The sequence below is a fragment of the Microcebus murinus genome, chromosome 4 (assembly GCF_040939455.1).
Source record: "Microcebus murinus isolate Inina chromosome 4, M.murinus_Inina_mat1.0, whole genome shotgun sequence".
In the NCBI taxonomy this organism is placed as follows: domain Eukaryota; kingdom Metazoa; phylum Chordata; class Mammalia; order Primates; family Cheirogaleidae; genus Microcebus; species Microcebus murinus.
Window position 1 is genome coordinate 7,421,375 of NC_134107.1, and position 25,652 is coordinate 7,447,026.

Here is a 25,652-nt window from a genome sequence, read left to right on the forward strand (position 1 = left end):
CCCTCACCGCGGTGAGCTTCTCCAGAGCGCTGAAGCGCTCCTCCCAGGCCACCGCTGACTTCTGGAAGGCTTCGTGCCGCTTGATGAGGCTCTCGACTTCATCCACCGTGCAGCCCAGCTCGGCGCTTCGCACCAGCGGCTCCTGGCTGCACAGCCAGGCCTCTGCCATCCCTGCGTCTCTCCCAAACATGAGCACCTCCAACACTGCCGGGGCCGGGCACCACGGAGAGAGGGCAGGTCAGAGTGGGCGCTGGCAGGACACAGCGAGAACAAGGACGCAGAGGAAGCCACGGCCCCAGAGCAGGGCCAGGCGGTCGGCACCTTGTGCTCCACACCCAGGGTTCCGGGACTCTCGATCTCTGGAAACCCAGAGAGCGAGACTCTCGGCCCCTCCTCCCAGGACCCGGCGCTCCCAGGGCAGCTCACCAAGCTGGAGCCAATCCATCTTCTCCTGCCACTTGTCAGCTGTCTCCTGGCGCCGTGCTCGCAGCTGGGACAGCTTCTCTGAGATCTGGGGGGCAGAGATGCGAGTCGGCACCAACGGGGGCCTTTCCAGGTCCCCTGGCCCTAACCCTGAATCAGCCCAGAGGACTAGTGGTTTCTGACGCCCAAGAGGCAGATGGTTCCGGGGGAAAGATGGGATGTGGAAAATCTCTGAGCAGTACTGAGCGGAGAGACAGCGAGAGATTTCTTGCAAAGAAAGAATGCGAGGAAGCAGCCAGGCTCAGAGGGAAATCAGCACTGAGCGCGGCCCCGCCCACCTCCTCGGCCGCGTAGTGGCTCCTGGCAAGCAGCCCCTGCCCCATGTCGATGCAGGCGGAGAAGCGGTCCGCCCTGGCCTCTATCTCTGCCTTGATGCCTTGTTGGTTCTTGATGACCAGATCCGCGGAGGACACATCCCTAGCGGGTGCAGAAACAGGATCGCCCACTGCCCACAGCCCGTCACCCCCGTGGTCCAGCCACACCACCCACAAAGGCCCTGGGCACGGCGGTCTCACCGGGGCCGCTCCTGGGCATCCATCTGCAGGTTGACACCGTCCATCCAGAGCATCAGCTCCCGCACGGCCTTGAAGAAGCGGAACTTGTCCGTGGTGTCCAGCAGCAGCTGGCGGCGGGCGGCAGAGCTTCCTTGAAGCTGGGCCCAGGCCTCGGCCACGGCCTGCATGTGGCGGCCGATCTCCTCGGCCTTGTCTCCAGCGTAGGCCTTCTGGAGCCGGTGGCCATCGTCCTGCACCTGCTGGACCTGCGGGGCCCCAGGTCAGGGTCAGGCGGAGCGAGGAGGCTCCTAGGAGCTGCAGCCTGTCTCGGTCCTGGCTGCCGCTGCCCACCTCCTGCCTGTTTCGCCAGCCAGAGAGGCAGGAGGAGGAGCCAGGGGTGGCCAGGAGCGGTGGAGGCAGGTGCCCTGCCAGACTCTGCGCTGTCGGGTCTCACGTGAGGGCCTGGGCTTATCAGAGTAAAGGAGGCTGTGAGACAGCCACTGGCCAGGACGGGAGGGTCCTCGAAGATTGTAAGACTAAAATGTTTAGTCTAAAGAAGGGAAAAGGGGTGCTGACTGGGTTTAGACAGTGGAAATAAGGCCCCGTGCTTATTCTGAGCTCAAGCCTGGGAGGCACCAGCAGACAGATAGATGTTCGTGTGGCACGAAGAGTCCTGTGGCCACTTGGGCCACCTGAAAATGACACGGGCTCTCAAGGAGCCTTGTCATTAAAAATGTGAACACAGTGGCTGTCCCCTGGGCGGAGATGTTCTCCTGGAGCAATTCTAACCTCATCCCGCAATGACCCCCCCAGAGGACGCCACACTCCCAGCACTTCTGGGATCTGCCCGGCTCCCAAGAACCCTGCCCCCACTGCCCGCAAAGTCTCCTCTCAGCCTCCCCCACCTCCTCACACTTGGCTCAGACCTGGGCGCTGAGGGCCTGGATGTCATGCTCGTAGGCACAGTGTCGGCGCTGCAGGGCCTCGGCGGCATTGAGGTCACGGCCGGTCCCGTCCGGAAGCTGCTGCTGCTTGTGCTGCACCCGGGCCAGGGCCTGGCGCGCCCCGTGCAGGAAGCGCTGCAGCTCGTACGCGGCGGCCAGCACCTGACCCCGCGTGTCCAGCAGCTCGAGCAGGTCAGCCCAGGCCTCGTTGAGACTGTCCTTCCACTCGGCCACGGTGGCCCGTGCAGCATGGCCCCCAGTGATGAGCCCATTGGCCAGTGCATTGGCGCTATCTACGCGCTCCTGGCCAATGGTGCTTGTATCCCGGGAGAACTCTCGGAATTTGTCCCGGAGCATCTGGTGGAGGAAGCAGTTGTGCACTGGTGACGCTGTGGCACTGGTGATGTGGCCCCTGCCCAGGGGAGTGAGGCTCCTGCCAAACTCAGAACCCACTTCTCTCCCCTGGGCCACTCGGGGCACAGCAGGTTCCATCGCCAGGGCTGAGTTACTGAGCAGACGCAGCCACTTTCCGCTGCCGCTGCATTCAGCTGACGCCCTCCACCCCTGGCCCAGGTGTCTGGAGGTGCTTGGAACCTCCAGACCTCGGACAAGAATACCCTGACTATGAGGATCCAAGCCCTAAGCCATAGCGGGGAATCCCACCTGTCTGCTGAGCTACGCTGGAAAGACTGATTGGATGTCTCCTTTTCGCCCTTGGCCAGGCTCAGCCCCGTGTCCCCCTTGCTGCACGGTTCCTCCAATTACACACCCGAGACCCAGGAGGACATCGCCTGCTTAGCCTGGTCTCAGCCCTGCCCCTGCCCCTGCCCCTCGGCGCTCTGCCCAGGACGAGACTCTGGTCTCCCAGTGGGTCCTCCCCGAACTCACCGTCACGTGCTCGTAGTCCTGGCCCAGCTCGTGGGAGGCCGCCACCACCTCGCGCTCCTGGATCCACTGCTCCAGGTCGTCCAGCTCCCGGCGGAGCTGGCACAGCCGCAGGTGCTCCTGCAGCCGCTCCCGCCGCTCTCCGGCCAGCTCCTTCAGGCTGGCGTACAGCTTGTCCACCTGGGCTTGGCGGATCGATATCCGTGTGCTGCAGGGGGTGGCGGAGGCACCATGGGACTGAGGAGCCACTGCTCCAACCCCAGCCTGTTCTGTGGGGTCCTGTCCCTCTTAAACTCTCAACAGATCGCCAAGTCCCTGTGTCTGCAGCTCTCTAGGTGGCTCTGCGCACACAGCACAGAAGGCTCCCAATCCCTGCGCCTGCCCTGACGGCGCCCCTCTCACCTCTCCGGGTGCTCCTGGTCAATCATGTCTTGGCTGCTGGCTGCCAGCTGGTGGACGGTCCGTGCATAGTTGGCCAAGGCTTGCTCTAGGACCTGGTGCTTCTTCACCTCTGCCTGGGCACTCGGCTCGTCCTGGGGAAGGGACAGCAGGCATCAGGCAGTGGGTGGGGGTGCGGGGAGAGGCGGAGTCGGCCCCAGGGACTGGGCTTTGCCCTGCCCTCACCTTGGCCTTCTCCTGGCCCATCATGTGTAACTCCTGCTCGCCCATCCAGGCCTCCGCCTCGGCGGCATCGCGGTAGAACTGCTGGGCCCGCAGGGCCTCTTCGAGTCGCCTCCCTCGAAGTTCCAGCTCATGGCCCAGGCGTTTCCACAATCCCTGCAGCTCAGCCAGCTCTGGGCCTGCCGCCGCCGCACCCAGGGCACGCTGCCGCTCCGTCAGGTCCGCGATCCGGGGCTCGTGGCCTTGCATCTCCTTCTGCAGGGTCTGCCCCGGCAGCAGAAGAGGAAACACGGACAGGCTTGCCAAGGGACCCCTACCCCACCTCCCTCAGACCGACTCCCGGGCAAGCCCTCTCCACACTCTCCGCAAGGACCCCCATTCTTGGCCCAGGTACTCCATGGTAATGCCCCTTCCATCCCATGTGATCTGCTACCGAGAGAAGCCACCCTCCCGGTGAGCAAAGCAGGACCGCTGACGTCTAGGGCTCCACACAGCATGGAGCCTGGGCCAGAGAAGCAGGTCTTAAGAAGAAACAAATGTCCAAGTCTGGGGAAGCCCCTGGGGACTTTGCCTTCACCCTCTGCCTCACCTGGTTTTTCTTCATGAGAAGCTGGACGCTGGGCAGGTCCTTGCCGTGTTCCATGGAGCTGGCCATGGGCAGTCGCTCCGTCACCCACAACTGACAGAGAAAGGGGGGGGTCAGCGGAGTTCCAGAGGTCAAACCAAGCACTAGGGGTGGGACAGTGGGGATGTCTAGGGCTACCGGGGTGTGTGAGGAATAGTCATCTCTGGAGCAGAGTAAAGGGACCAAGAGGGCATCCCCAAGTCTCCCTAGAGAGGAAATTTTCAAGCCAAAGAGAAGAGGAAACAGAGCACTGCTGGCCTCTGCCCAGCATCCAGGCAGGAGGCTGGAGGGCCACGTGGCACAGGGTGACTGGCCCAGATGAAGACTCTATCCCACCCTTGGCCCCAGGGACTCACGATCTCGTCCTCCACGTCCCGGTGGAACTGGTGCTGCTCTCGAGAAGCCTGCAGGCGCTGGCAGCGCTCCTGCATGGGCTGGTACAAGGCCCTGAACTTCTCCTCCACGGTCCTCGAGGTCCTCTCCACCTCCCCTGCGCCCTGGTCTTCCTGGGCCAGCGCTTTTGCCTGGGCCTGGATGGCCTCCACCTCCTTCTCGCGCACAGCCATCTCCCGTTCCAGCATCTGCACGTCGCGGGGAGGACGGACGCGTCAGCCCCACGTCTCCACCTTCAAACTCGGAGGAGACACTGGGCTGTACCAAGCCCATCGTGACCTGTCATCTCCGGGGCTCACCAAAGGGACAGCATTCCCAGGGCCCAGACCAGTGGCTCCTAAACTTTAACACACACGAGGGTCCGGGAGAGTGTGAGGACTGTGCCGTCAGCCCTAAATGCACCTTGGTTCCAAATCTATCTTTGCCTGCTTTGACACCTTGGTACTGGGCCCTGAAAACATTTCTCTTTAACAGCTGTCACAGTGTGTGGCCTCGTCAGTAGAGGGCGTTGGAGGGACAGCAAAAGGGACAGCAGGAAGGGAGTCTGCGGTTCCTGTGCCCTCTCCTGACTCCTGCAGCAACACTGAGCACGAGATCCAGCAGGCTCGCCCTCCAGCACGGCTGTGGCCTTCCAGCTGCAGACCTGCCCTGGCCCATGGTACCCGTGTCTCTATTTTTCGTAGAGAAAGGATCTCACTTTTGCTCAGGCTGGTCTTGAACTGATCTCAAGAGATCCTCCCGCCTTGGCCTCCCAAAGTGCTGGGATTACAGGCGTGAGCCACCCCGGCCAGAAAACACGTTTTCTGACCCCTTTGTAGAATTCTCTTTATCCCTTTTAACTACTTTCTATTAACTAATACTTTTTTTTACTGAAGTCCCCCTCTTCCAATTACTAGTATGTCTCTATCTCCTGACTTGACCCGGCTGACACATCGCCCTGGAGATTCCCACACCAGCGGCCCATAGAAACACTTCGAGAAGCACCAACGAAGACGTTATCTGCCAGGCCTCAGAATGGCCTCCCAAATCTCGGGATCCACGGCTTCCCTCCTTTCTTCCGCCATTCGCCATCCCATCCTCGCCACAGGCCCACGGCCCACCTGCTGCTTCTTGAGCAGAATGTTGACGCTGGTGAGGTCCTTGCCGTAGTCGTCCGAGTGCAGCTGGGCCTGCAGGCTCTCCAGCCAGCTCTCCAGGGCGGAGCAGCTTTGGGCGAACAGCTCGGCGCGGTTGGCGTCGAACAGGCTGCGGGCCTTGGCTTGGGTGGTGGTCTCCAGCTCGTCCCAGCGCCGGTGCAGGTCCCCCAGCTTCTCCGACACCAGGGCTTTCAGCTCTGGCTTCTCAAGGGTCAGCTCTCGCCCTTCCTGGGAGGCGAGGCAAAGAGAGTGTCGGTGCCAGAATTAGACACCACTGAACTTCACTGGCAATAGCAGACCAGAGACCTAAGGGCACCAGAGACCGGACAGGTGGGCAGCAATTCCAAGGCCGTGTGCTCTCGTGAGCGAACTCCAGACCCCTCTGAGCTGCCCGGCCTTCCCTGCTGACGAAGCCGCTCCTCCTTCACGGCCCAGCGCACAGACCCCACCGCAACTGAGACGCGCTGCAACCCTTCCTTAGCCTGGGCTCCCCGGCACCTGTGGTCTCCAGCGTCACACTGCACGTGGACCTGCCTTGTCCACTCTCACCTCATGTTTCTCAGCGCGTCCCCCCTCACGTGAACTGTGGCAAGTGCGTCCCTCCTGGTCCCCCACCTTTAGCCCTTCTGCTTGAAGGCTTTGTTTCTGAGGAGTGAGGGGGGCGTGCTCTCTCGAGCCGAGTGGAGGTGAGTTAGAAGTGCCAGAGAGTCAATGCCCCAGAAGCAGCCCGTAACCAAGGACAGAGCGTCGATGGATACACAGCCAGTGTCCTCGGGCTCTGGCTGTGATGGCGCGGATGGGCGCTCTACACCAGCGCCCACGGTGCCCACACGGGTGACTGGCATTACCGTGCACCTTTACTGACCTCAGCTCTTCTCTGTCTCATCTCTCTATACCCCTGCCAGTGCCTCCTGCAATCACCTCCCATCTAAGCGGCCAGCACTAGGATCGCTGTTTCAGCGTCTGCTTCTTGCAGAACCCAAGCCCAGGCACTGCCTTCAGGCTGTGTCACACGCGGCCGTCACATCAGAGGCCAACACTGCTTGGTAACTTCACAACAACCCTCAGCACAACCCACACCTCACAGCACACTCCCTGCTGGGGATCAGGGCTGCTGGTGGCCTGGCCCCGCATGCTTTCCCCACCGTTTCTCCCACAGGCCTCACACACTCTGTGCTCCTGCCGGACTGACGGACCCCCCTGTTCCAGTACCGGCGCTTCCACAGCCCTGCTTTTCTGCTCACGCTGTTTGCTCTACCGAGAAACCTCTTTCTCCCAATATCTCTGCTTGTCCGAATTCTGCCCGCGCCCCATGGACTACCCCGAGCACTCTCAGAAGTCCCACGTCTCCTCTCTCCTCTGCCCGGGCTTTACTAGGCTGTCTCACGGCGCTCACCCCATTCTGCTGGGGATTTGACTTGGCTATGTGTGTACGTGTCTCCTGTCCTGGCTACGGCTATTGTTCCTTGAGGGTGGAGCCCACAGTGGAATCATCTTTGCCCCCCAGGCAGGGCCTCAGACAATGCTTTGCACGGAGGAGCACCAAGTATTTGCTGAACAAATGCAAAAACCAAAAACATGCTGGCCTCCTCTTCTCCCCAACCATCACGCCCTAGAGGGGAGGAAAGCGACCCTTTATACACCTTGCAGTACCTAGCAGAGTGCTGAGCACACGCAACGTCCTCTAGGAATGCTTGCTGAGTAGAAGTGAAGTTTTACCTGTCCTCAGCTCTTGAGGAAGAGCTGGGTGGGTGGGAGACCAAGTACCAGGAACAGAAAGACTCCAAAGCAAGGATTGGCAAACTATGGCCCACCGGCCAAATCTGGCCTCCTGCCTATTTTTATAAATAAAGTTTTATTGCAACACAGCCACGCTCATTCATTTACGTATTCTCTATGGCAGCTTTTGCACCACAACAGCAGGGACGAGTAACTGCAGCAGAAACTAAAACAGTTACTACAAGCCGTCTACAGAAAAAGTTTGCAGATTCCTGCTGAAGGGTTTCATCTGGCTCGGGACCCAGGAAGGGTCATCATGTTGCACCAAAGCTGCAGCATGGTCCCCTGCTAGTCTATGCTCTCGAAAAGTTCTGGTGTTACTGTCCCACAGCCCTAAGACATTTGTGCCCAGGCCACAACTTTCCACCTTGGAGGTGTGGCACCAGAGGCCCCGTGATGTCTAACCCTGAAAAAAACTTACCTTGGAGCCAGGCCCGTCCCCTGCCCCGCAGCGGGACCCTGCCAGGGGCAGCGCCAGGGACTCACCTCCCACCACTCCCGTCACACTGCTCACCTTGTCCACCTTGTCCAGCCAGTCCTTGTTGGCGGCCAACTCTGCCATGAACGCCTGGTGCTTCTGCCACTTGGTATGCAGGTTGCGGGCCTCGTCATAGGAAACGTCCTGGGCCGTCAGCATCTTCTCATCAATCCAGAGTTTCAGCTGGACCAGACGCGACGCAGGGATGGAGGACAGAGGACGTTTCAAAGGGAGAGACGAGTGGGGCGCAAGAGAGGGTGAGACTGGGGGAGAGGCGTGGAGGGGCTCACATGCTCTGAGGACACTGTGATGGACTTGTTCTAGGCTCAGAGTGGGAAAGGGGTGGCTAGGAAATGTCACAGGGGACATCAGGGACTAGAGCAGGCGTCCTCAAACTATGGCCTGCGGGCCACATGCGAGTGTTTTTGCCCATTTGTTTTTTTTTTACTTCAAAATAAGATATGTGCAGTGTGCATAGGAATTTGTTCATAGTTTTTTTTTTGAGACAGAATCTCACTCTGTTGCCCAGGCTAGAATGAGTGCCGTGGCGTCAGCCTTGCTCACAACAACCTCAAACTCCTGGGCTCCGGCGATCCTCCTGCCTCAGCCTCCCAAGTAGCTGGGACTACAGGCATGCGCCACCATGCCCAGCTAATTTTTTCTACATATATTAGTTGGCCAATTAATTTCTTTCTATTGGTAGTAGAGACGGGGTCTCGCTCTTGCTCAGGCTGGTTTCGAACTCCTGACCTCGAGCAATCCGCCCACCTGGGCCTCCCAGAGTGCTAGGATTACAGGCGTGAGCCACCGCGCCCGGTCTGTTCATAGTTTTTTTAAAACTATAGTCCGGCCCTCCAATGGTCTAAGGGACAGTGAACTGGCCCCCTGTTTAAAAAGTTTGAGGACCCCTGGACCAGAGCCTCACCTCATGACAATCTTGTAGGAAATGCTGCTGCTCTCGGTTGTCCCGAAGACGGCCCAAAAGCTGCTGTGCTGCCTCCTGATTCTTCCTGTGTCTGTAACGACAGCCCCGAGGGAGACTCTTGAACTCGCTGTGAGAGGATCAGAGGCCAACTGACCGACTCAGAGGCCTTCAGTCCTCCCAGTAGGGGGGTGATGCCTTCCCGGAGCCGACGAGACAAGCCAGGAACCCCGGTCTCCAGGCCTGCTGCCCGGGAGACGTCCCCCTGCCCTGGTGCAGGCGGAGGCAGAAGCTCCCGGCCCGTGGCGTGGTCCCGCTCCCACCGCCTGGTTCTTCCTCCTCTGCCTTTCTGCCAGCCCCTGCCCCGTCCGTCGGTTTGCCTGTGCCACGGTCTCCAGCTCGGAGGCCATCCTGTGTTCACTCCTTTCCCCAGGGGCCCTCATCCATGCACCGTGCCCCCACACCTCCGCTCGATGGAGTCCGCCTTCTCCCGGATCTTCTCGGCGTGGATGTTGCCCTCGGACACCAGCTGGCGCCCCGCCTCCAGGAGCCCGCGGATCCGCTCCCCGCTGGCGTCCATGGTGCTCATGAAGTCTTCCAGCTTTTTTATGGCAGCGTCGGCGGCCTGGAGGGTCCCTGGCATCTCCGCGTGAGACAGAACGTACTCCTGTGTGGGAGGGCGACAGCGAGCTCGCTTCTCACAGCACAGTTCCACCCCTCCGAAGGGACCCCCCCAGGCCGTCACCTGAGATGTAGGGGCTGATATCCCAGCCCCCCCCATGGCAGATGCACCTTCGGGTCTGCCCAGCGCTCACCTGGCTGCTGAGCACGCCCTCTGCCTGGCGCGCATCCCGCAGGAAGCCCTGGAGCCCGTGGGCCTGGGCCAGGCGACCTTGCCGGCTCTCCCACATCCGGCCCAGCTCCTCCCAGCCGGTTCCGAGGGCTTCCAGGCGCTGCCGCAGGAAGAGGCACTGGGGATCCGCCTGGTCCCGGGTCACCTCCTCGCCCAGGGCCCGCAGCCGGCTGTACTCGCTCTGGGCCCGCTCCACCTCTCCCCGCAAGGCTGCGTGTTGGGCCAGGAGGGCCTCTGCCTCAGGCAGGGTGGCGGGCCCTTCTTCAGAGGCCACAGCGGTCTGAGTGCGGCCTAGCCAAGCCTGGAAGTCATCTAAGCTGCGCAGGAAGTCCTGCAGCCGCCGTGCCTCCCCCAGAGACTCCTCTCGACGCCGCATGGTGGCCCTGAGGTCCTCCCAGCCAGCTTGCACTTCTGCAAGCCGGGCGTTGATGGCAGGGGCCTGGGCCGGGTGACCAGCGGCCAGGGCATTGGCCTCTCGAGTCAGTTCACCCACCCGGGCAGCGATGGCTTCCAGGTCCCGCTCAGTGCCGGCCAGCTTCCGCTGCAGGGCCAGCACCCCGGCCAGGTCGTTGCCCAGGCCCTGGGTGGACTCGATGACCTTGGTCTTCTCTCTCATCCAGGCCTGGGTCTCCGTGCACTCTAAGTGGTAGTTCTGGATGCTCAGGGCTGATGTCAGAGCTGCCTTCTTGCCATCCGCCAGGGACCGAAACTGCTGCCACCTGCGAGTGGGACGAGGGTTTAGCCCCCCCCCCAGATCTATTTGGAAGCTTCTTCCCTGCTTCTCCCTCCGAGGGTACTTTCTACTCACTTGCTCTGCTGTTCTAACGTGGCTGCTCCCTGCTCATCTTCCCTGACTGCTTCTCTTCTTGACCCCTCACCTCTCCATCATTTCTCCTCCCCTGACACAGCCCTGCCCTGTCTCCTTCCTCCTTTTTAACCACCTTCCGGCCCTGACACACTCAGTTCCCAGTGCCACCCCCATGCTTTCTCAGCCCCCCGTCCCGACCTCCCCAAGCCCACCTGTGGTTGAGCTGCTTCTGCGTGTTGACAATGCGGTCCTTGCCCGGGGGGTTGGCCTTCAGCAACTGCTCCGCAATGTCATTCACCGCAGTGATTCTCGCAGCCAGGGCGTTCATTTCGGGCTCCAGGGTCTCAAACCTGAGCGAGAGGAAGAGCCAGGTGTGAGCAGGGGAGGCCGTGATGCCGTGCGCCCAGCCCCTCCCATGAACACCCACGAGAGCCCCCTCTCCTATACCGCGGGGCTTATCTATGGGCGTCTGTGCCTCGCAGCCCACGAGGTTCACAGCACCTGTGGGTCAAAGGAGGAGCCCCCAACCCCCACAAAACAAGCAGAAAACTATCATCTCTAGAGTTGCTCAAAAAGGTGGTAAAAGGTGAAGGTCAGGGACAGCTGCACAAGCCGACCAAACCCTGGTGTGGGCCCAGCCTTTGCCAGCCTCTCTCTCCGCCCGGGGCTCACCCCTTAGCCGCCTGCCTGGGTCTCAACCTACCAGTATGTGTTTGAAAATGCAGTAAGAACCAAAAACATCTGTCTAGGTGATAAAGGTGTGAAGTATAACTTCTCCCGGGTACATTTTATAGGGCAGGGCATGAAAATATTTTCTGTAAAGGGCCAGGCAGTAAATCATTTAGGCTTTGTGAGCCGCACAGTCTCTGTCGCAGCTGTTCCACCCTGCTTTTGTAGCATGGGCGGGGCCATGGGCATTACCTAAAGGAATGAGCATGTCTCTGTTTCAATAAAGGTTTATTTACAAAGACAGGCAGCACATTGGATTTGCCCAGGGGTTGTAGTTTGTCAACTACATTAATATATCTTGAAAAGTAAAAATTCCTTGTTTTTAAAACCCATGAAATTGATAATAGATTGAGATATGAAGGAATTGCTAATTTTGTTCCATATGATAATAGTGTTGCGGTTTTGTGGGTTTTTTTGGTATTTTTTTTGAGATAGAGTCTCACTCTCTTGCCTGGGCTAGAGGCATCAGCCTAGCTCACAGCAACCTCAAACTCCTGGGCTCAAGCGATCCTCCTGCCTCAGCCTCCCGAGTAGCTGGGACTACAGGCATGCACTACCATCCCCGGCTAATTTTTTCTATATATTTTTAGTTGGCCAATTAATTTCTATTTTTAGTAGAGACGGGGTCTCGCTCTGGCTCAGGCTGGTCTCGAACTCCTGAGCTCAAACAATCGTCTTGCCTCAGTCTCCCAGAGTGCTACGATTACAGGTGTGAGCCACCACGCCCAGCCAGTGTTGTGATTCTTAAGAAAACTGTCCTTTCTAAAGGATTTTAAGATTTACTATTTTGTAAACAAAGCGACCTCGTGAGAGATTAATCAGTGCGCCTCTGTCTAGAAGGTTTGTATCTTCAAAGCCTCAGCCATTTTAAGTCTATACACACAATTAAAAAATAATATACTGCATGTAAAAACGCCGCCCCGCTATTTCTTAAAGGACGCAGCCTGAATAATGTAGGAGTGAGATGACAATATTGACAGTTTGCTTTTTAAAAGGGAGGTGAATCAAATAGAGCAAGACGTTGACAAGGACTGAGTCTGGGTGATGGGCTCGTAGGGGTTTGCTGCGAAACGTCCTCTACGTGTACGCTTAACATCTGGCATCAGAACTAAGAACAAACAGCACTAAGACTCACAGGGACGAGACAGGCAGTCTGGCGGACCCCGCCCGAGCTCGGGCCCTACCTCTGCTGCACGACCTCCGGCCCTACCTCTGCTGCACGACCTCCAGGTCCTCCAGGCGCTCAGGCAGGGCCAGCCCGTTGAGCCACTGCTCCTTCTCCTCCACCCAGAGCCCACAGGCCCCAGCCTCGCTGAGCATGGTGTAGAGCGCCAGGGCTGCTTCCAGGGCCTGCGCGCGCTCGCCTGCCTGGGCCTGCAGGGCCTGGTAGTGCCGCTCCAGGGTGGGCACCCTGCCCTGCACCTCGGGCGTCCGGCTCAGCGCGGGAGGCAGGGCCGCAGCCTGTTCTCTCAAGGCATCCAGGGTTGGCCGGTGGCCCCGGATCTCCTCCTCCAGGGCCCGATGCTGCCTGGCCAGGGCCTGTGTGGAGAACTCGTCATGCCCCAGCTCAGGGCTGGAAACCAGGCGCAGCGCGTCCACCAGCCAGGCCTCCATGTCGTTTGCGTCTGCCTGGAATTGGTAGAGGCTGGCGGCCTGGGACAGCCGCTGAGCGCGTTCCTCAGCCAGGGCCTCCAGCCTCTCCCACTGGGCTTGGAGCTCCGCTGCACGGGCAGCAGCCTGGCCTGCGCCGGGGTGGCCCTCAGCCACCAGCTGCTGGCCCTGCTCCAGGGTGAGCTTCAGGGGACCCAGCCGGCCGCTCATCTCGCCCCGCAGGGCTGTGTGCTTGTTGAGCAGGCGGAGGACGCCGGTCAGGTCCCGGCCGGTCTCGGCTGAGGCCAGGAGGTGCTGCTGCTCCCGCACCCAGGCCTCCGCCTCGCCCACCTCCCAGAGGAAACGCCAGAGGCGCCGCGACTCCTCCAGCCGGGCCCGCCGGGTCGCTGCCAACTCGCACAGTGCCTCGTAGCTCTGCTCCAGGGTGGCCACCCGCTCCGACACCAGCTGCGGGTCACAGGGTCTGTACTCTGAAAAAGTCACAGGAGAGAGTCAGGGCCGTAACCGGGCCTTTGGCTGCTCCTCGTCCACCCTGGTTACTGGTCCCCCGCCCTACTCTCTCAGGCCTCCCTCCCTGGCTCTAGCTCTGTCACTCATTGCCCACCCACCAGCTTTCCTGTCCCCAGGTGTTCCCGGTCTTCGGCCTCAGCTCTTCAAGTTCTCCCTCCCAACGCCCCCTTTCCAGAATCTTCCCCTGGTTTTCACCTTTGCCCGGGTCGCAGAAGCGCAGAGCAGAGGCGCTGACGGCCCGCACCCTCTCAGCCTGCACGGCGATGTCCGCCTCCACCAGCTCGTGCAGCTGCAGCAGGTCCTCCACGCCGGCCAGGTGCTTGCCCAGGTCCGGAGACTGCAGCCGGCCCTGCCGGGCACACGCAGCTTGCCAGTGCCCGCCTCCCCTAGCCAGGTACGCGCGTGCTAACCTCGCTGTGTTTCCCTTCGGGTGGCTCCAGGTGCTGCACCCAGGTGAGCACACCTGCTCACTCACGCACACAGGGACACCCCCGTTTGCCAGGCACACCAGCCCCCTTATCCTCACCTCCCTCCCGCGGAACAACTTTCTCACTAAATCCTGCTGCTGGAGGCTTTGCTATGACTCATCTCAGCCTCGGAATCATCGACTCTCTCCTAGCGTCACAGCTTCGCACCTCCCCCCCTCGTCACCTCAAGCAGCCTCCGGTATCTCTCCAGACCCCTCCCGCACCCGCCTCTTGCCCAGAAGACCGCACTGACTCCAACGGGCTCTCTGTGCCGCTCCACCTCCCTACAAGCCTTCTGCGCACAGTAGCCAAAGTGACTTTTTTTGGAAACAGGAGTCTCACTCTGTTGCCTGGGCTACAGTGCCGTGGTGTCAGCCTCGCTCACAGCAACCTCCAACTCCTGGCCTCAAATGATCCTCCTGCCTCAGCCTCCCGAGTAGCTGGGACTACAGGCATGCACCACCATGCCCAGCTAATTTATATATTTATATATATATATAAAAGTCGTCCAGCTAATTTCTTTCTCTTTTTTTAGTAGAGACAGGGTCTCACTCTTGCTCAGGCTGGTCTCGATCTGAGCTCAAATGATCCGCCCGCCTTGGCCTCCCAGAGTGCCAGGATTACAGGCGTGAGCCACCGCGCCAGCCCAAAGCAACCTTTTGAAAAGGCAGAATCCCATCTCTCCCTTTCAAAACCGAATCCAAAGGCTCCTTGTTACCTTGAATAGAATCCAAACCGCTGGACCAGGCCTGTAAGGCCGCAGGGAGCTGGCCATGCCCCCATCTCAGTCCATGTCCCCTCCCCTCACACTGACAGCCCTCAGGATGGCCCCTGATCTGGGACACGCCGCACTTGGACAGGCGAGGACCTCTGCCCAGCTGCTGCGCCTGCCCGGAAAGTTCTCTCCCCAGGTCTCCCTGTGCCGGCTCCCTATGTCATTCAGGTCTCAGCCTCCCTGTGTCATTCAGGTCTCAGCGAGGCCACGCCGATCACCCTGTCACACCACCTGCTCCAATGTCCTCATCGGGTTTCTGCCCGCCTGCTCTTCTGTTTAAGGAAATGTCTGTGAGTTTTTTCGCCAGTCTCCTCCTGCTGGACCGTGAGCCCCACGGGGACAGGGCCTTGTCTGCTCTGTGTGTTGGCGCTGGGGATGGCCCTGCACCAGTACACGCTCTACAGAGACTGGCTGTGCAAACAGGCGATGGCACTGGTGGCCACGCCCCTGTTCTCGAGCATCTCAAGCCCCCAAGAGCCTCCCACTGGTACCTTCATCTCTTCCATCCAGTCCATGAGGTAGAACAGGTCCTGAAACACCTTCTGCAGCTCCAGGTTGAGGAGGAGCCGCTCCCGCCGGGCAGCCACCATCTGCCGCAAGAAGTCCCAGAGCCGCGCCACATTGTGCTGCCGGGCAGCGATGCGCTTGATGTCGTGGTAGCGCTCGGCCGCCAGCTCCGCGGCCACAGCGTCCACCGCCTGCACCCTGCCACTGTAGGCCACGATGTCCGTCTCGATGGCTTCGTGCTTCCGCACTGCTGCCTCGACTGCGGCCAGCTCCAGCCCAAAGTTGTCCTGCGCAGGAGGCCGAGGGGAGGGGGGAGGGGCTCGAGAACCAGGGGACAGTGCCTCTGCTCTCTCCTTCCTCCCCCAGAGCACCCCAGAGCTGCAGGACGCCAACTCCACACGGTGGCTCAGTTTCCTCTCCATCCCTCCCATCCTGCCTCACCTCTTTCCCGTTCAAACCCCTGGCCCTGGTTCATGGGTCTCCTGGTCATTTTACCTGTGATGGGTTTCACGTTTCATCCCCTCTCCTTATCCACCACCATCTCTCCCCCAACTCTGCCAACCAGCCAGGAAGTCCCCAGAGCCCCGAGCCCTACCTGGGACACAAGGCGCTGGTTCTCGCTGAGCCAGGTCTCCCGCATGGCAGCCTTGCGGTCGAAGCGGGCAGCCAGCTGCTCCAGCTTCTCCTGGCGGATCAGCTCCGTGCGCAGTGCCAGCTCGCGCTCGTGCTCGGCTTTCTCAAGCCGCTCCCAGGCCTGCGCGGTGGGGACAGATCAGTGAGAAGGGCCGGGGCAGGCAGGGGTCAGGGGACTGGGGGCACATGGGAAGCCCCACGGACGCTCAGTCCAGTCAACCCACGGAAGGCAGGGAAAACTCTCCTGCAGGAGGGCGGGAGGGGGCAGGAAGAACGGAAACCGATTTGTTTGTGGTGGCAGGACTGTGGGTGAGCCTTACTTTCACTAATCTTACAACATTGTGGGGAAAAATGAAATAAAATTAGGGATGGCGAGTTGGGAACATGTTGAGTAAGATAATAGACTCGGGGTGTCATTTCTTTGCGTGACCCTGCGTGGAGAGCAAGACAAGGGGTGCGTGAGGGCAGCCAGGCGGAATGGCTGAGTTCCGGCCAAGGCAGCGGGGTGTGGAGGAGGTCGCGACTGGCCCCAGGCCGCAGACCTTGTTGATGTCGGAGATGAGCCGGCCCTCGCGGGGAGTGTAGACCTTCTGGTTGTTGGCCCGCAGCTTGCTCTGGATGGTGAAGAGCAGCACCTCCAAGTTCCCCTTCTCAGTGAACCTGGGGCAGGGGGCCGGGTTGGGGTCAGAGTCAAAGGCCGCGAGGGGCACAGGGACGCCGCACTCTTCAAAGTGGAGTGTCCTGCATTATTCTTCTTCTCAGAAAAGCAACACACGCTTTTTGTGTGAAAGCCAGAAGATACTGGCAAACCAAAAAGAACATCATTTCAAAGGCACCCAAACCATCCGGAAACGACCCTTTTGTGTGCATGTATTTGATGTTGGTTTCGCAGGGACGGGGTCAGAGGGCAGCCACAGCTAACATTTATCAAGGACTCGCCGGGCCCTGCTCCCAGAGCTTCACGTGTGTTAACTCGCTTGCTTGTCACTGTTATCTACACGCTCTGACTAGCATCTCCATTTTCCAGGTGAGAAAACTAAGAGAAAGGCTGCATAAGCTGCCCAACACCCACGAATGCTAAGTGGCACAGCCAGGATTTGAACTCAGGCTCTTTGAACCCGGACGCTTAGCGCTTGGTCCTCTGCTGTCTACGGGAACTCTTCTGTAACCTGTTCCTTCACTTATTTATCATGAACATCTTTCCATGTCAATGAATGTATCTTTGATATTATTTTCAGTGGCTGCCCACTGACTTGTATTTCTTTCGTACAGGTCTTGCCGGTGATCATCCTTGAAGCTACATCTTTGTTTAACGCCCAGTAGAGGAGTGAAAAGGGCACCCCTCAAATCATTTCCTGGAAGGTGAAGGAACGGTTGTTCTCTGGGCTAATACTAGTTTGGGGCATGACCTTTACTGACTCCAAAAGAGCTCAATAAACAGAAGTTCTAACATGTACTGTATAGCATTGCTTGACAGCGATTCCACACTAGAAACAGTTAATTGCTAGAATATGTAGATGATAAGAGCCTCTACAATGCTCAGGTGACCAGCCACACCCTGTGCTGCAGCTGCCACCTGGCCTTCAGGCCCAGTCCCTATTCTGGGGTCGGTGGCTGCGACACCCCAACCTGTGGTCCTATCTGAGGGACTGCACCGACTCAACCTACCATAGCAATACTTTCCACAGCATGATTTTTTAAAATGGCTAATCATTCAAAAAGATGATTTTGTAACAACTACGGTGTTTGGATGCTTCTGGTGCGTTGAGCTGGGGAAACAAGCCCCCGATGCATGTGTGTGCTGCCAAATTTCCCTCCCGAAAGGCTGCCCTCATTTGGGTTTGCTCTCCCTCGAGCACGGCTCGGGGCAGGCGTGCCTCAGTGGGGTGGTGGCCAGGGGACACCTACTTGGGAGGCTTCTCCACGGTGCGGTAGGAATTGAAGGACTGCAGCTGGTTCTGGACGCCGCTCAGGGAGTTGGCTAGCTGCCGGTCATTCAGGGTCACAATCATTTGCTCAATCCACTGCAGAAGCTCTGAGGCCAGGGACTCATACTTCTCCACCAGGCGCTCTGCCTCCATGGCGTGGTCCAGCACCTGCCGGACAGAAAGGGATTGGGGGTCCCACCCACAGGGCTCCTGGCCCAGTCCTGTAGCTGCACCCACCCCCGCTTTATGGGAGTAAGAGCCCGGGCCAGCCCTCCTCTGGCCTTTCTGCTACTGTCCCATGGTGTGGAGTACCTTTCCAATTCTTTTGCCTTCCACGGCCAAGGCCTTCATCTTGGAGAAGTAGTGGTAGTAAGTAGCCACGTACGTGATGATGGATTTCTCATCCGGCTGGTCCACATTCACATCTGAGGAAAAGGACCACATGGGTCAGGCAGAGATTAGAAACTGCCTCCCAGAAGTACACCCTCAAACTGGAATCGCTTACCCCTAGCCTGGGGCACTCCTAGCCCTCCAAGGCCGACATCTTTGCAGCCCCTTTTATTTATTTATTTATTTTGAGACAGAGTCTCACTCTGTTGCCCAGGCTAGAGTGCCGTGGTGTTAGCCAAGCTCACAGCAACCGCAAACTCCTGGGCTCAAGCAATCCTCCTGCCTCAGCCTCCCGAGTAGCTGGGACTACAGGCATGCGCCACCGTGCCTGGCTAATTTTTTTTCTATCTATTTTTAGCTGTCCAAGTAATTTCTTTCTATTTTTAGTAGAGACGGGGTCTCGCTCTTGCTCAGGCTGGTTTCGTACTCCTGATGTTGAGCGATCCTCCCGCCTCGGCCTCCCAGGGTGCTAGGATTATAGGCGTGAGCCACCGCGCTCAGCCTTTGCAGCCCCTTTTAGACCAAAATGACAACTGAACCATTTGAATTAAGAAGGCACAAAAGCACCTCACTCTTTTGTTGTTGTTGTTTCTCCTAGAAGTGAGAAGGGCCCTCCAAGCAGAGGACAGGAAACACTGTGCCTAGCCTGCTTCCATCGCTTCGTAGCAGATGTGTGTCGTTCTGCACTCAGAGGGCACAGGAGATGGCGCAACAGGGGAGGTGGAAAACAGAGAGCAAAGGGCCAAGATCACAGTCCCCCCCCAGGGAGCGTAGCAGGAGCACTTCCAACAGGGGAGTCACTTGTTCCCTCTCTCCTCTCTTTTCTGGCTGCACCGAGACTGCTCTCAACTCCCCCAGAGGCAGCCGAGGAGACAGGCTCTGGCACCAGACTGCCCAAATTCGAATCTCAGCTCCACCAGCCGTATGACCCTGGGCCAGTCACGGAACCTCTACAGGGCCCCGTCTTCTCTTCCGTACATGAGGATAAGGATGGTACGATTTCAAAGGGGTGTTGTGAGGATTAAATTAACTGAAGCATGTCAAGTGCAGAGCCAGGTACAAAATAAAAGCCCAGGGGCAGTTACTGATCCCATCAGTGTTCCTGTTAGAACCACAGGAGCCAACCGGCAGGGTCAGTTGACATTGGCCAGTCCTGGGTGAGACCTCAAGGTCGGGTAGGTTAATTTGGAATCCTAGAATTTTAGAATGAGAAGGGCCCTTAGAGACCTTGCAGACCAATCCTCTCATTTTAGAGATGTGTACCCTGAGCCACAGAGAGGCCCAGCAACAGGTGCTCAGTCATAGGGCTCCTCTGTGCCTGGGCTGAGACACGACCACACAGCCCGGGGCTCTTGCTGGCACAGGCTGCCTTTCTTCCTGCAGCCTTTTTTTTTTTTAATTGAGATATACTTTTAATAACTATAGAATTCACCCTTTCAAAGTATATAACCCAGCGGTTTTCAGTATATTCAAAAAGTTCGCAGCCATCACCACTATCTAATTCCAAAACGTTTTTGTCTCCCACCCTAAGAATCCCCCATACCTGCTGACAGTTACTCCCTGTCCTCCCCTCCCCTGGCCCCTGGCAACCACGGCCTTCTGTCTCTGTCCTACCAGCTCTTCACAGAGCTGTGCCCCACCTTCCGGATCCAGCAGTTTGGTCAGTCCCAGCTCCTTCTCCGCAAGGTTGAACGCGTTCTGCAGGTTGTAGTGTGCGTTGCACTTCTTCAGGGACTCAAAATCCAGCAGGTCTGGCCTGGGTGGGGAGGGAAGGCACCAAAAGCACTTGAGATGCTAAAGAGGAAGAGCAGATCCACCGCAACCTCTGTCCCTCAGCCACCGACTCGATTTTGTCCAGCAGCAGGCATGCCGCCCCCACCACTCCCCACCAACCCCACCCTGGCTTCCTTCCAGGTTCCCTGTGTGGCACTCCCCCCCCCCCCACTCTGCTCTGCTCCGTGCTCATTCCTGACAGCTGCTGTGTAGCTCATCTCATGTCTTTGGCTACACGTGTGTGCGCCCTGGGTCCTGAACCCGCCCTACACCTCCGACATGCCCACGAACCCGTCTCCTCACCGGTGCTTGTGCACGATGGCGTTGAAGGCCAGTCCATCTCTCCAGCTGGTGGTGAAGTTGTGCACATTGACGTTGGGATACCTACAAACAGAGACCAGGAAAAACAGTGAGTGGGGCCGAGCCCTGGTCTGTGACTCAGGGACAGTCACCAGCTCATGGTTCCCGGCACCCGTCCTTCCTTTACTGCACAGCCTCGGGGCAGCCGACCCTCCAGGGCCACGCTCCCGGGGGCTTTCTCACCCGGCGGTCTTCATCTGACACCACAGCAGCAGGGCATCCTTGGCTGACTTCTTCTCCTTGTTGTCTTCTGTCTCCACACTGATGTCCTGGATCTAAGAAGGAAGCAAGCAGGGTCCTCACCTCCTGGACAAGGGCTCCTTGTGTTATCAGAGACTCAGATAAACATCGGGAAGTTGCTCTTTAGACTGCTGCAGTAGGGGTTATCAGACAGAGCCTGGGGCCTTTCCAAGCTGGGCTAGTAGCCAAGAAACACTGGCCCCAAGAGATCTGAGGCAGCAGATTGGGACAGGCCACCGGAAGAATGGAAGTGCCCCCGAGCTCCTCCAGGTGGGGACTTCAGGTAGGTGAGGGAACACTCTCTGAGAGCTGGCTTGCAAAGGTGAAGCTGATGGACCTCTGCTTAGGGCCAGAAGGAGCAGAAAGGTTAACCTGGGGAGGAAGGGGATGATGAGGAACCTTGAGATGGCACAGGGACACTGGAGCATGAGAAGGAGCAGGGTGACTGTTATCTTGAGGGAGGCGGAGGAGTAGGGCCAGGACCAGACCCCTCACACACTCCTGAATTCCCCATGGTGAAGGTCCAGTTTATAAAACTTCCAGTCCCTCGTGGACCAGCCTGCGGTCCTACTGCAGGGGACCAGGCCGCAGGGAACTTGCAGCAGTAGTGTGGCCAAACTGGTTTCTACCCTGTTTAATGAGGCAAGTCCACTGATCTGGTGCTTGGATATTGCTGCAATGGAAAACTGCTACAGAAGGTTCTAAACTCTCTGTTTTTGTATTTATCGTGTCACAGGCCAGCAGGAACAGTCTGTGGTGCGGAACCGGTACATGAACCACACCCTGTGTCACCATGTGCTCGGGTACCTGGAATCGAAGGATGATAGTCCAGACCAGCCCGAGAGTCAGGCGGTGGTTTCCGTCCACGATGTCATGGGAGCCCATGTTCTCCAAGTGCACTTTCTGCTCCTTTAGGAACTGCAGCGCTTTGTCCACGTTCTCTAGGCAGTGGATCCGCATGCGACCCTTTGTGGGCTTCGGCTGTGCAGGGACAGGGCACAAGGCATGGGACCAGGGGTCTCTCCTTTCTACCCAGCCTTCCCAGGGCCTTGCTTTGCACACTTTCCCCATGACCTCCCTCAGGAACACAGGGACAACCCCAAGGCGGAGGTTACCGATGAGGCTTGGGCAGATTAAGATTCCCAAGGGAATTAATTGCGCCCAGAGTGGGTGGGAAAAGAAATGTTTTCAATGGGGCCACTGTTCCTGTCTCCACGAAGCCATGCTCCCATGTAATAATCCATGCAGCACAGCCTCTCAGAATGAACCCATCCTCTGAGCAGAGGGAGCCACTGCCTTCTGTCCTGTGCTGTCACTCTCTCTGAGGGCCATTCCCCCAGCTAGTCCCCTTGGCCACTGTTTCTAAGGCTTCTTCTTCCCTCCAAGGCCACAGCTCACCAGTGTCTCTCCCGAGAGCACCTCAAGGAGCCTCAGGAGGTTGCGTCCATCCCGGAGGTCGCTGTACAGGTCTCCTACCCGGCACGTCACCCGGGCCAGGTGCGAGTTCACCCACTTGGTGAAGGTTTTCTTCTGCACGGCTTCTCGCTCATCTGTGGCAGCAACATGGGGTCATTTCTGTCCTTTAAGTACAGCACGCCTGCTTCTAAACACCATTGCGGGGCGGGGGTGTCTGAGAGATGGGAAGTGAGGTCTAGGGAGGAGGAGGGGAGGGAAGATGGCCAAGAGGAAAACCCATAACTTGAAAAGCTGGGAAATAAAGAAATTGGAATGAGCTCATAAGCAAGGTCAGGAACAAACATGAGAGACAGAAAACAAGCACTGAAAGGACGAAAGACACTGGAAAGTGTGGGACATGCAGAAGTTCCTTCATCCACCAGAGCCCAGATCCCCACTGTAAAATGGGCATACTGCTTTCTCTTCAACAAGCTCCTGTGTTGATTAAATGAGATAATGTGGATCAAACACCTAGTTGGCACCTGGCACAAAATGGCTCCTGATGAACGGCTGTTACAAAGGCGCTCTGACCCCAAGGCGGGACGGAGAGGTGCTCGGACCGTCGGAGGCATGGCTGTTCTCTTTCAGTTGTGGACAAAGAGGGGGTGTGGACTGAAATGACAGCAGTGGCTCTGCCAAGCGGCCATTAAGACTTGACAGTATAGTGGCTGCGGCCTCCTGAGTCAGCCTGCTGTCCTTGGGTAGTGTAAAGAAAGGCTGGGTCGCACTGTGCTTCTGGGGTGGGTACATTCAGTTGGCTGAATGTGGATGCCCGTCCAGGACGCAAACATCCCAACGCTAAGAAAAACAAGAGCTTGAAAGTCGGGTCTGGGAAAACAGTGAGCCCAGGAAACAGCAGGGGGCGGGGGAGCCAGGCGGAGTCAGATGTCAGTCTCCAAAAAAGTTGGGAAACGCCTGGCAGCCTGGTCCACAGCGGGAGCTACTCCAGGGGGCGTGCTGTTAGGCTCCACAGAGAAATAAATATGAGAATTTTTATAAATGAAGAAGTGGGGGAAAAGGCTCAAGCCATCAGTGCTCCGGTCGCTAGGATTTCTGCCAGTTCCCCACAGGGAGCCCAGGTAAGGAGCCCGTGCAAGTGGTCAGGGCCTGAAGAGTCACTTTTGTTTCTGTCTCAGCACCAGCATCTCAGAAACCGAAAGCCTCATGCCTTAATCTCACATTCCTGTGCACCTCGCCCATGAGACGGCAACACGCCCACACCCATTCCTGTCTCTTACCTCCAACCCCTGTGCCCATGCCAAGCCCGGGGTCCTAATCACTGCATGGGACAGCCCCATGTTCTGTAGCACCTGTGGAACCAGGGGTGTCCCTGGGCCTCCTTATAGGGTCTCCAGGCCCTGCCTGAGCTGGGGCTGGCCCGGATCACAGGCCATTGCTGCACTGCGGGACTGCCCTAATAGTAGGCACGCTGGGTGAGGCCACTTCGGCACACAGGTGGAACAGAAGGGGACGACACAGAAACAGTGGCAGCTAGGAGACAAATGGGCAAAGCCAAGCCCCAGAGATGGGGTGTAAGGTCACAAAACTCCCACAACATCCCCAAATCCTTACACGCACACACCACAAAACATAGCGACTGCCAGAAACACACTTAAATATTTGTGCCAGGATGAACACAGGCCTGCTCCGACGTGCACCTGAGCCTACTTGCACAAGCCCTCTCCTTTGACACACTCCCCCAGTTCACACACACACACGCTGCCTCCTCGCACACCCAGCCCACTCAGGACCCCTGGGTGCCTTGGCCTCTGGCTCACTCGCCTTCTTCCCTAACTGTCCCATCGCCAGACCCACGGAAAGGGTGCTGCCTTGGTGGGACTGCTGTGGCCTCCCTGGTGGCTGACGCCGAGCTCCACACTCCCTCAGCGGCTGGGCACCTCTGCCCCACGCAGCGCCCGGGGGCACCTCGCAGTCACACTCACCCACGCCAGTCGCTGCCAGGGGGTCAGAACCTTTCCCAATTCCACCAACATCTGTGTATTTTCTGGCTACTTGCAATTATATCCTCTGAGCCCTATCACGTTGCTTCCCAACACAAACACCTGAATCGTGGAAAAGTGTCCCCCCCCCAGCGCTTTGCTGTGGCCCCTCTCCCCCGACCCGGTCCCCTCTGGCTATCCCCACTGGGCTCCCCTCTGCCTCACCTTGGAGCTGCTTGAAGCGTCCTTCCAGCACGCTGGCGTACTGAGAGGGGTTGATGAAGGCGGCAGGCGAGAGCAGGAGGCCCCCAGGGCTCTGAGACCCCTCCACCGCCTCATAGTAAAACTCGCCGGCCGCGTGCAGGCCGTTCCCGTGCACCCTGCCCACGCCGTTCCCATTCATGGTGCGTGCCACCTGCTACAGAGCCCGCGGCCCAGAGTCCATGCTCTCGCGCCGGGAGCGCGGCCAGGCTCTGTGCCCCACTGGAGCAGTGCTGGGGGTCCCGGCACTCTAGGACCGTGGGAGTTTCAGGGAGAGGGAAGAAAGAGTTAGGGGGTGTCTGAGCGCCTGAGATGAGCAAGCGGGCACACCTGGCCGTGGCGAGAGGAGACAGAGGCAGCTCTAGACAAACAGGTCGGACAGTGTCGGGGGAGGGGTGGGAGGCGGAGCGCGGCCGGTGGGGGCAGGGCCCGGCCCTGCGGGGGCGGAGGCAAGAACTGCCAGCGCCTGCAGTCCCGCCCATTGGGCCCCTAGTTGCCTAAGAATACAGACCGTGAGAGGGGCCCCCAAAACAAGTCTTGCTTCCCAAGGTTTGCAGGCCCTGCAAGGATGGCCACTCTCAGGGTGGCTCTGGCAGGTCCTTCTCCAGGACGTGGGCAGGCTTTGATCCCCAGCTCAGAAACAGAAAGAGAAAGATCCTCCAAGAGGCAAAGCCAGGCACTGTGCTAGGTGTTTGCTTTTGTTGCCTCATCTGTGGAACAGGCATTTATTGTCCTGGCCACTTGTTTGCTATCATCACCTCCAGTGCCACCAGGGCCTTCCTCAGCAAGGCCACAGATACACCCCCATGCTGGGCACATCTCCCAGATGCCATTCCTAGCTCTTGCTGGGATTCAGCTTTTGTCACTTGCAGCCTACACTTGCCCCTCCCCATCTTCATTCGTTCACTATTTATTAGGTACTACCAGTTTGAGGCACAGTGCTAGGGAGCACCCATGCAGAGACAGCATGGTGTAGTGGTGGAGATAAATGAGATCATGGAGTGACACATGTGTGCACAGACATGGCAGTAGTCCTGGGTGGCATGTGTCATATCTGTGCAGACATGGTGATAGTCCTGTTCAGACATGGTGACAGTTTTGGGTGGCATGTGTCATGTGCACAGAATGGTGGCAGTCCTGGGTGGCATGTGTCACATCTGCACAGACATGGAGACAGGTCTGGGTGGCACATGTTGTACACACACAAATATCATGACAGTTCTATAGGCTACATGAATCCAAAACCAGGGTACCAGGAAACCTTCCCCAAAGAGATGACATTCTCCATAACCCACATTTCCTCTCTTCTCTGGTCTATAGAAGCACCGATGTGGGTATTTCTCAAGACAGCCTGAAGATCCAACCGGAAGGAAAGCGGCCCCAGAGAAAATGAGAAGGTGTCACCAAGAGCTATGGCCACCACATAGGGGTCCTCGAAATGGTGCCAAGTTGGCTCAAAAGAATTATCTGGGGAGTATTTGAAAAGCCCTGAATTCTCGATCATATGTTTAAAGATTCTAATTCACTGTGTCCTGGGAGGAGCTTGGGAACCTGTGTCTGCAAAAAAAAGGTCCCTGGGTGATGCTGTAAAACATGTGGCCAGGTTCAGGAACCTCCCCTCTGAGTCTCTTTTTCCAGGGGCCAACCCCACC

General features: G+C 58.2%; 2 protein-coding genes across 5 annotated transcripts in view; one reads left to right on the top strand and one right to left on the bottom strand.

Moving 5' to 3' along the window:
• Positions 1-16,988, top strand: part of RBM14 (RNA binding motif protein 14) — a 79,449-nt gene extending 62,461 nt beyond the window's left edge. The window contains exon 2 of the mRNA XM_076001654.1: positions 16,926-16,988. Within this exon, the coding sequence (XP_075857769.1) occupies positions 16,926-16,948 (23 nt within the window). The 3' untranslated portion in view covers positions 16,949-16,988. The remainder of the gene's footprint in view (positions 1-16,925) is intronic.
• SPTBN2 (spectrin beta, non-erythrocytic 2) overlaps positions 1-25,652 on the bottom strand; it is a 36,933-nt gene that overhangs the window by 3,353 nt on the left and 7,928 nt on the right. For 3 of the 4 annotated variants that reach the window (XM_012757510.3, XM_012757508.2, XM_012757509.3), the window contains exons 3-30: positions 21,743-21,894; positions 21,152-21,325; positions 20,288-20,379; positions 20,048-20,128; positions 19,612-19,727; positions 17,894-18,006; positions 17,562-17,749; positions 16,196-16,313; positions 15,616-15,774; positions 15,005-15,307; positions 13,467-13,620; positions 12,361-13,231; positions 10,634-10,771; positions 9,576-10,332; positions 9,225-9,427; positions 8,764-8,854; positions 7,875-8,021; positions 5,546-5,809; positions 4,409-4,633; positions 4,017-4,106; positions 3,431-3,691; positions 3,209-3,339; positions 2,810-3,014; positions 1,904-2,278; positions 999-1,243; positions 762-900; positions 427-511; positions 8-204 (exon numbers count right to left, since the gene is read on the bottom strand). In XM_012757510.3, the coding sequence (XP_012612964.1) occupies positions 8-204; positions 427-511; positions 762-900; positions 999-1,243; positions 1,904-2,278; positions 2,810-3,014; positions 3,209-3,339; positions 3,431-3,691; positions 4,017-4,106; positions 4,409-4,633; positions 5,546-5,809; positions 7,875-8,021; positions 8,764-8,854; positions 9,225-9,427; positions 9,576-10,332; positions 10,634-10,771; positions 12,361-13,231; positions 13,467-13,620; positions 15,005-15,307; positions 15,616-15,774; positions 16,196-16,313; positions 17,562-17,749; positions 17,894-18,006; positions 19,612-19,727; positions 20,048-20,128; positions 20,288-20,379; positions 21,152-21,325; positions 21,743-21,894 (6,074 nt within the window). Of the gene's footprint in view, positions 1-7; positions 205-426; positions 512-761; positions 901-998; positions 1,244-1,903; positions 2,279-2,809; positions 3,015-3,208; positions 3,340-3,430; positions 3,692-4,016; positions 4,107-4,408; positions 4,634-5,545; positions 5,810-7,874; positions 8,022-8,763; positions 8,855-9,224; positions 9,428-9,575; positions 10,333-10,633; positions 10,772-12,360; positions 13,232-13,466; positions 13,621-15,004; positions 15,308-15,615; positions 15,775-16,195; positions 16,314-17,561; positions 17,750-17,893; positions 18,007-19,611; positions 19,728-20,047; positions 20,129-20,287; positions 20,380-21,151; positions 21,326-21,742; positions 21,895-23,964; positions 25,608-25,652 lie in introns of those variants that run through there. The other variant, XM_012757507.3, reaches the window with a different exon arrangement.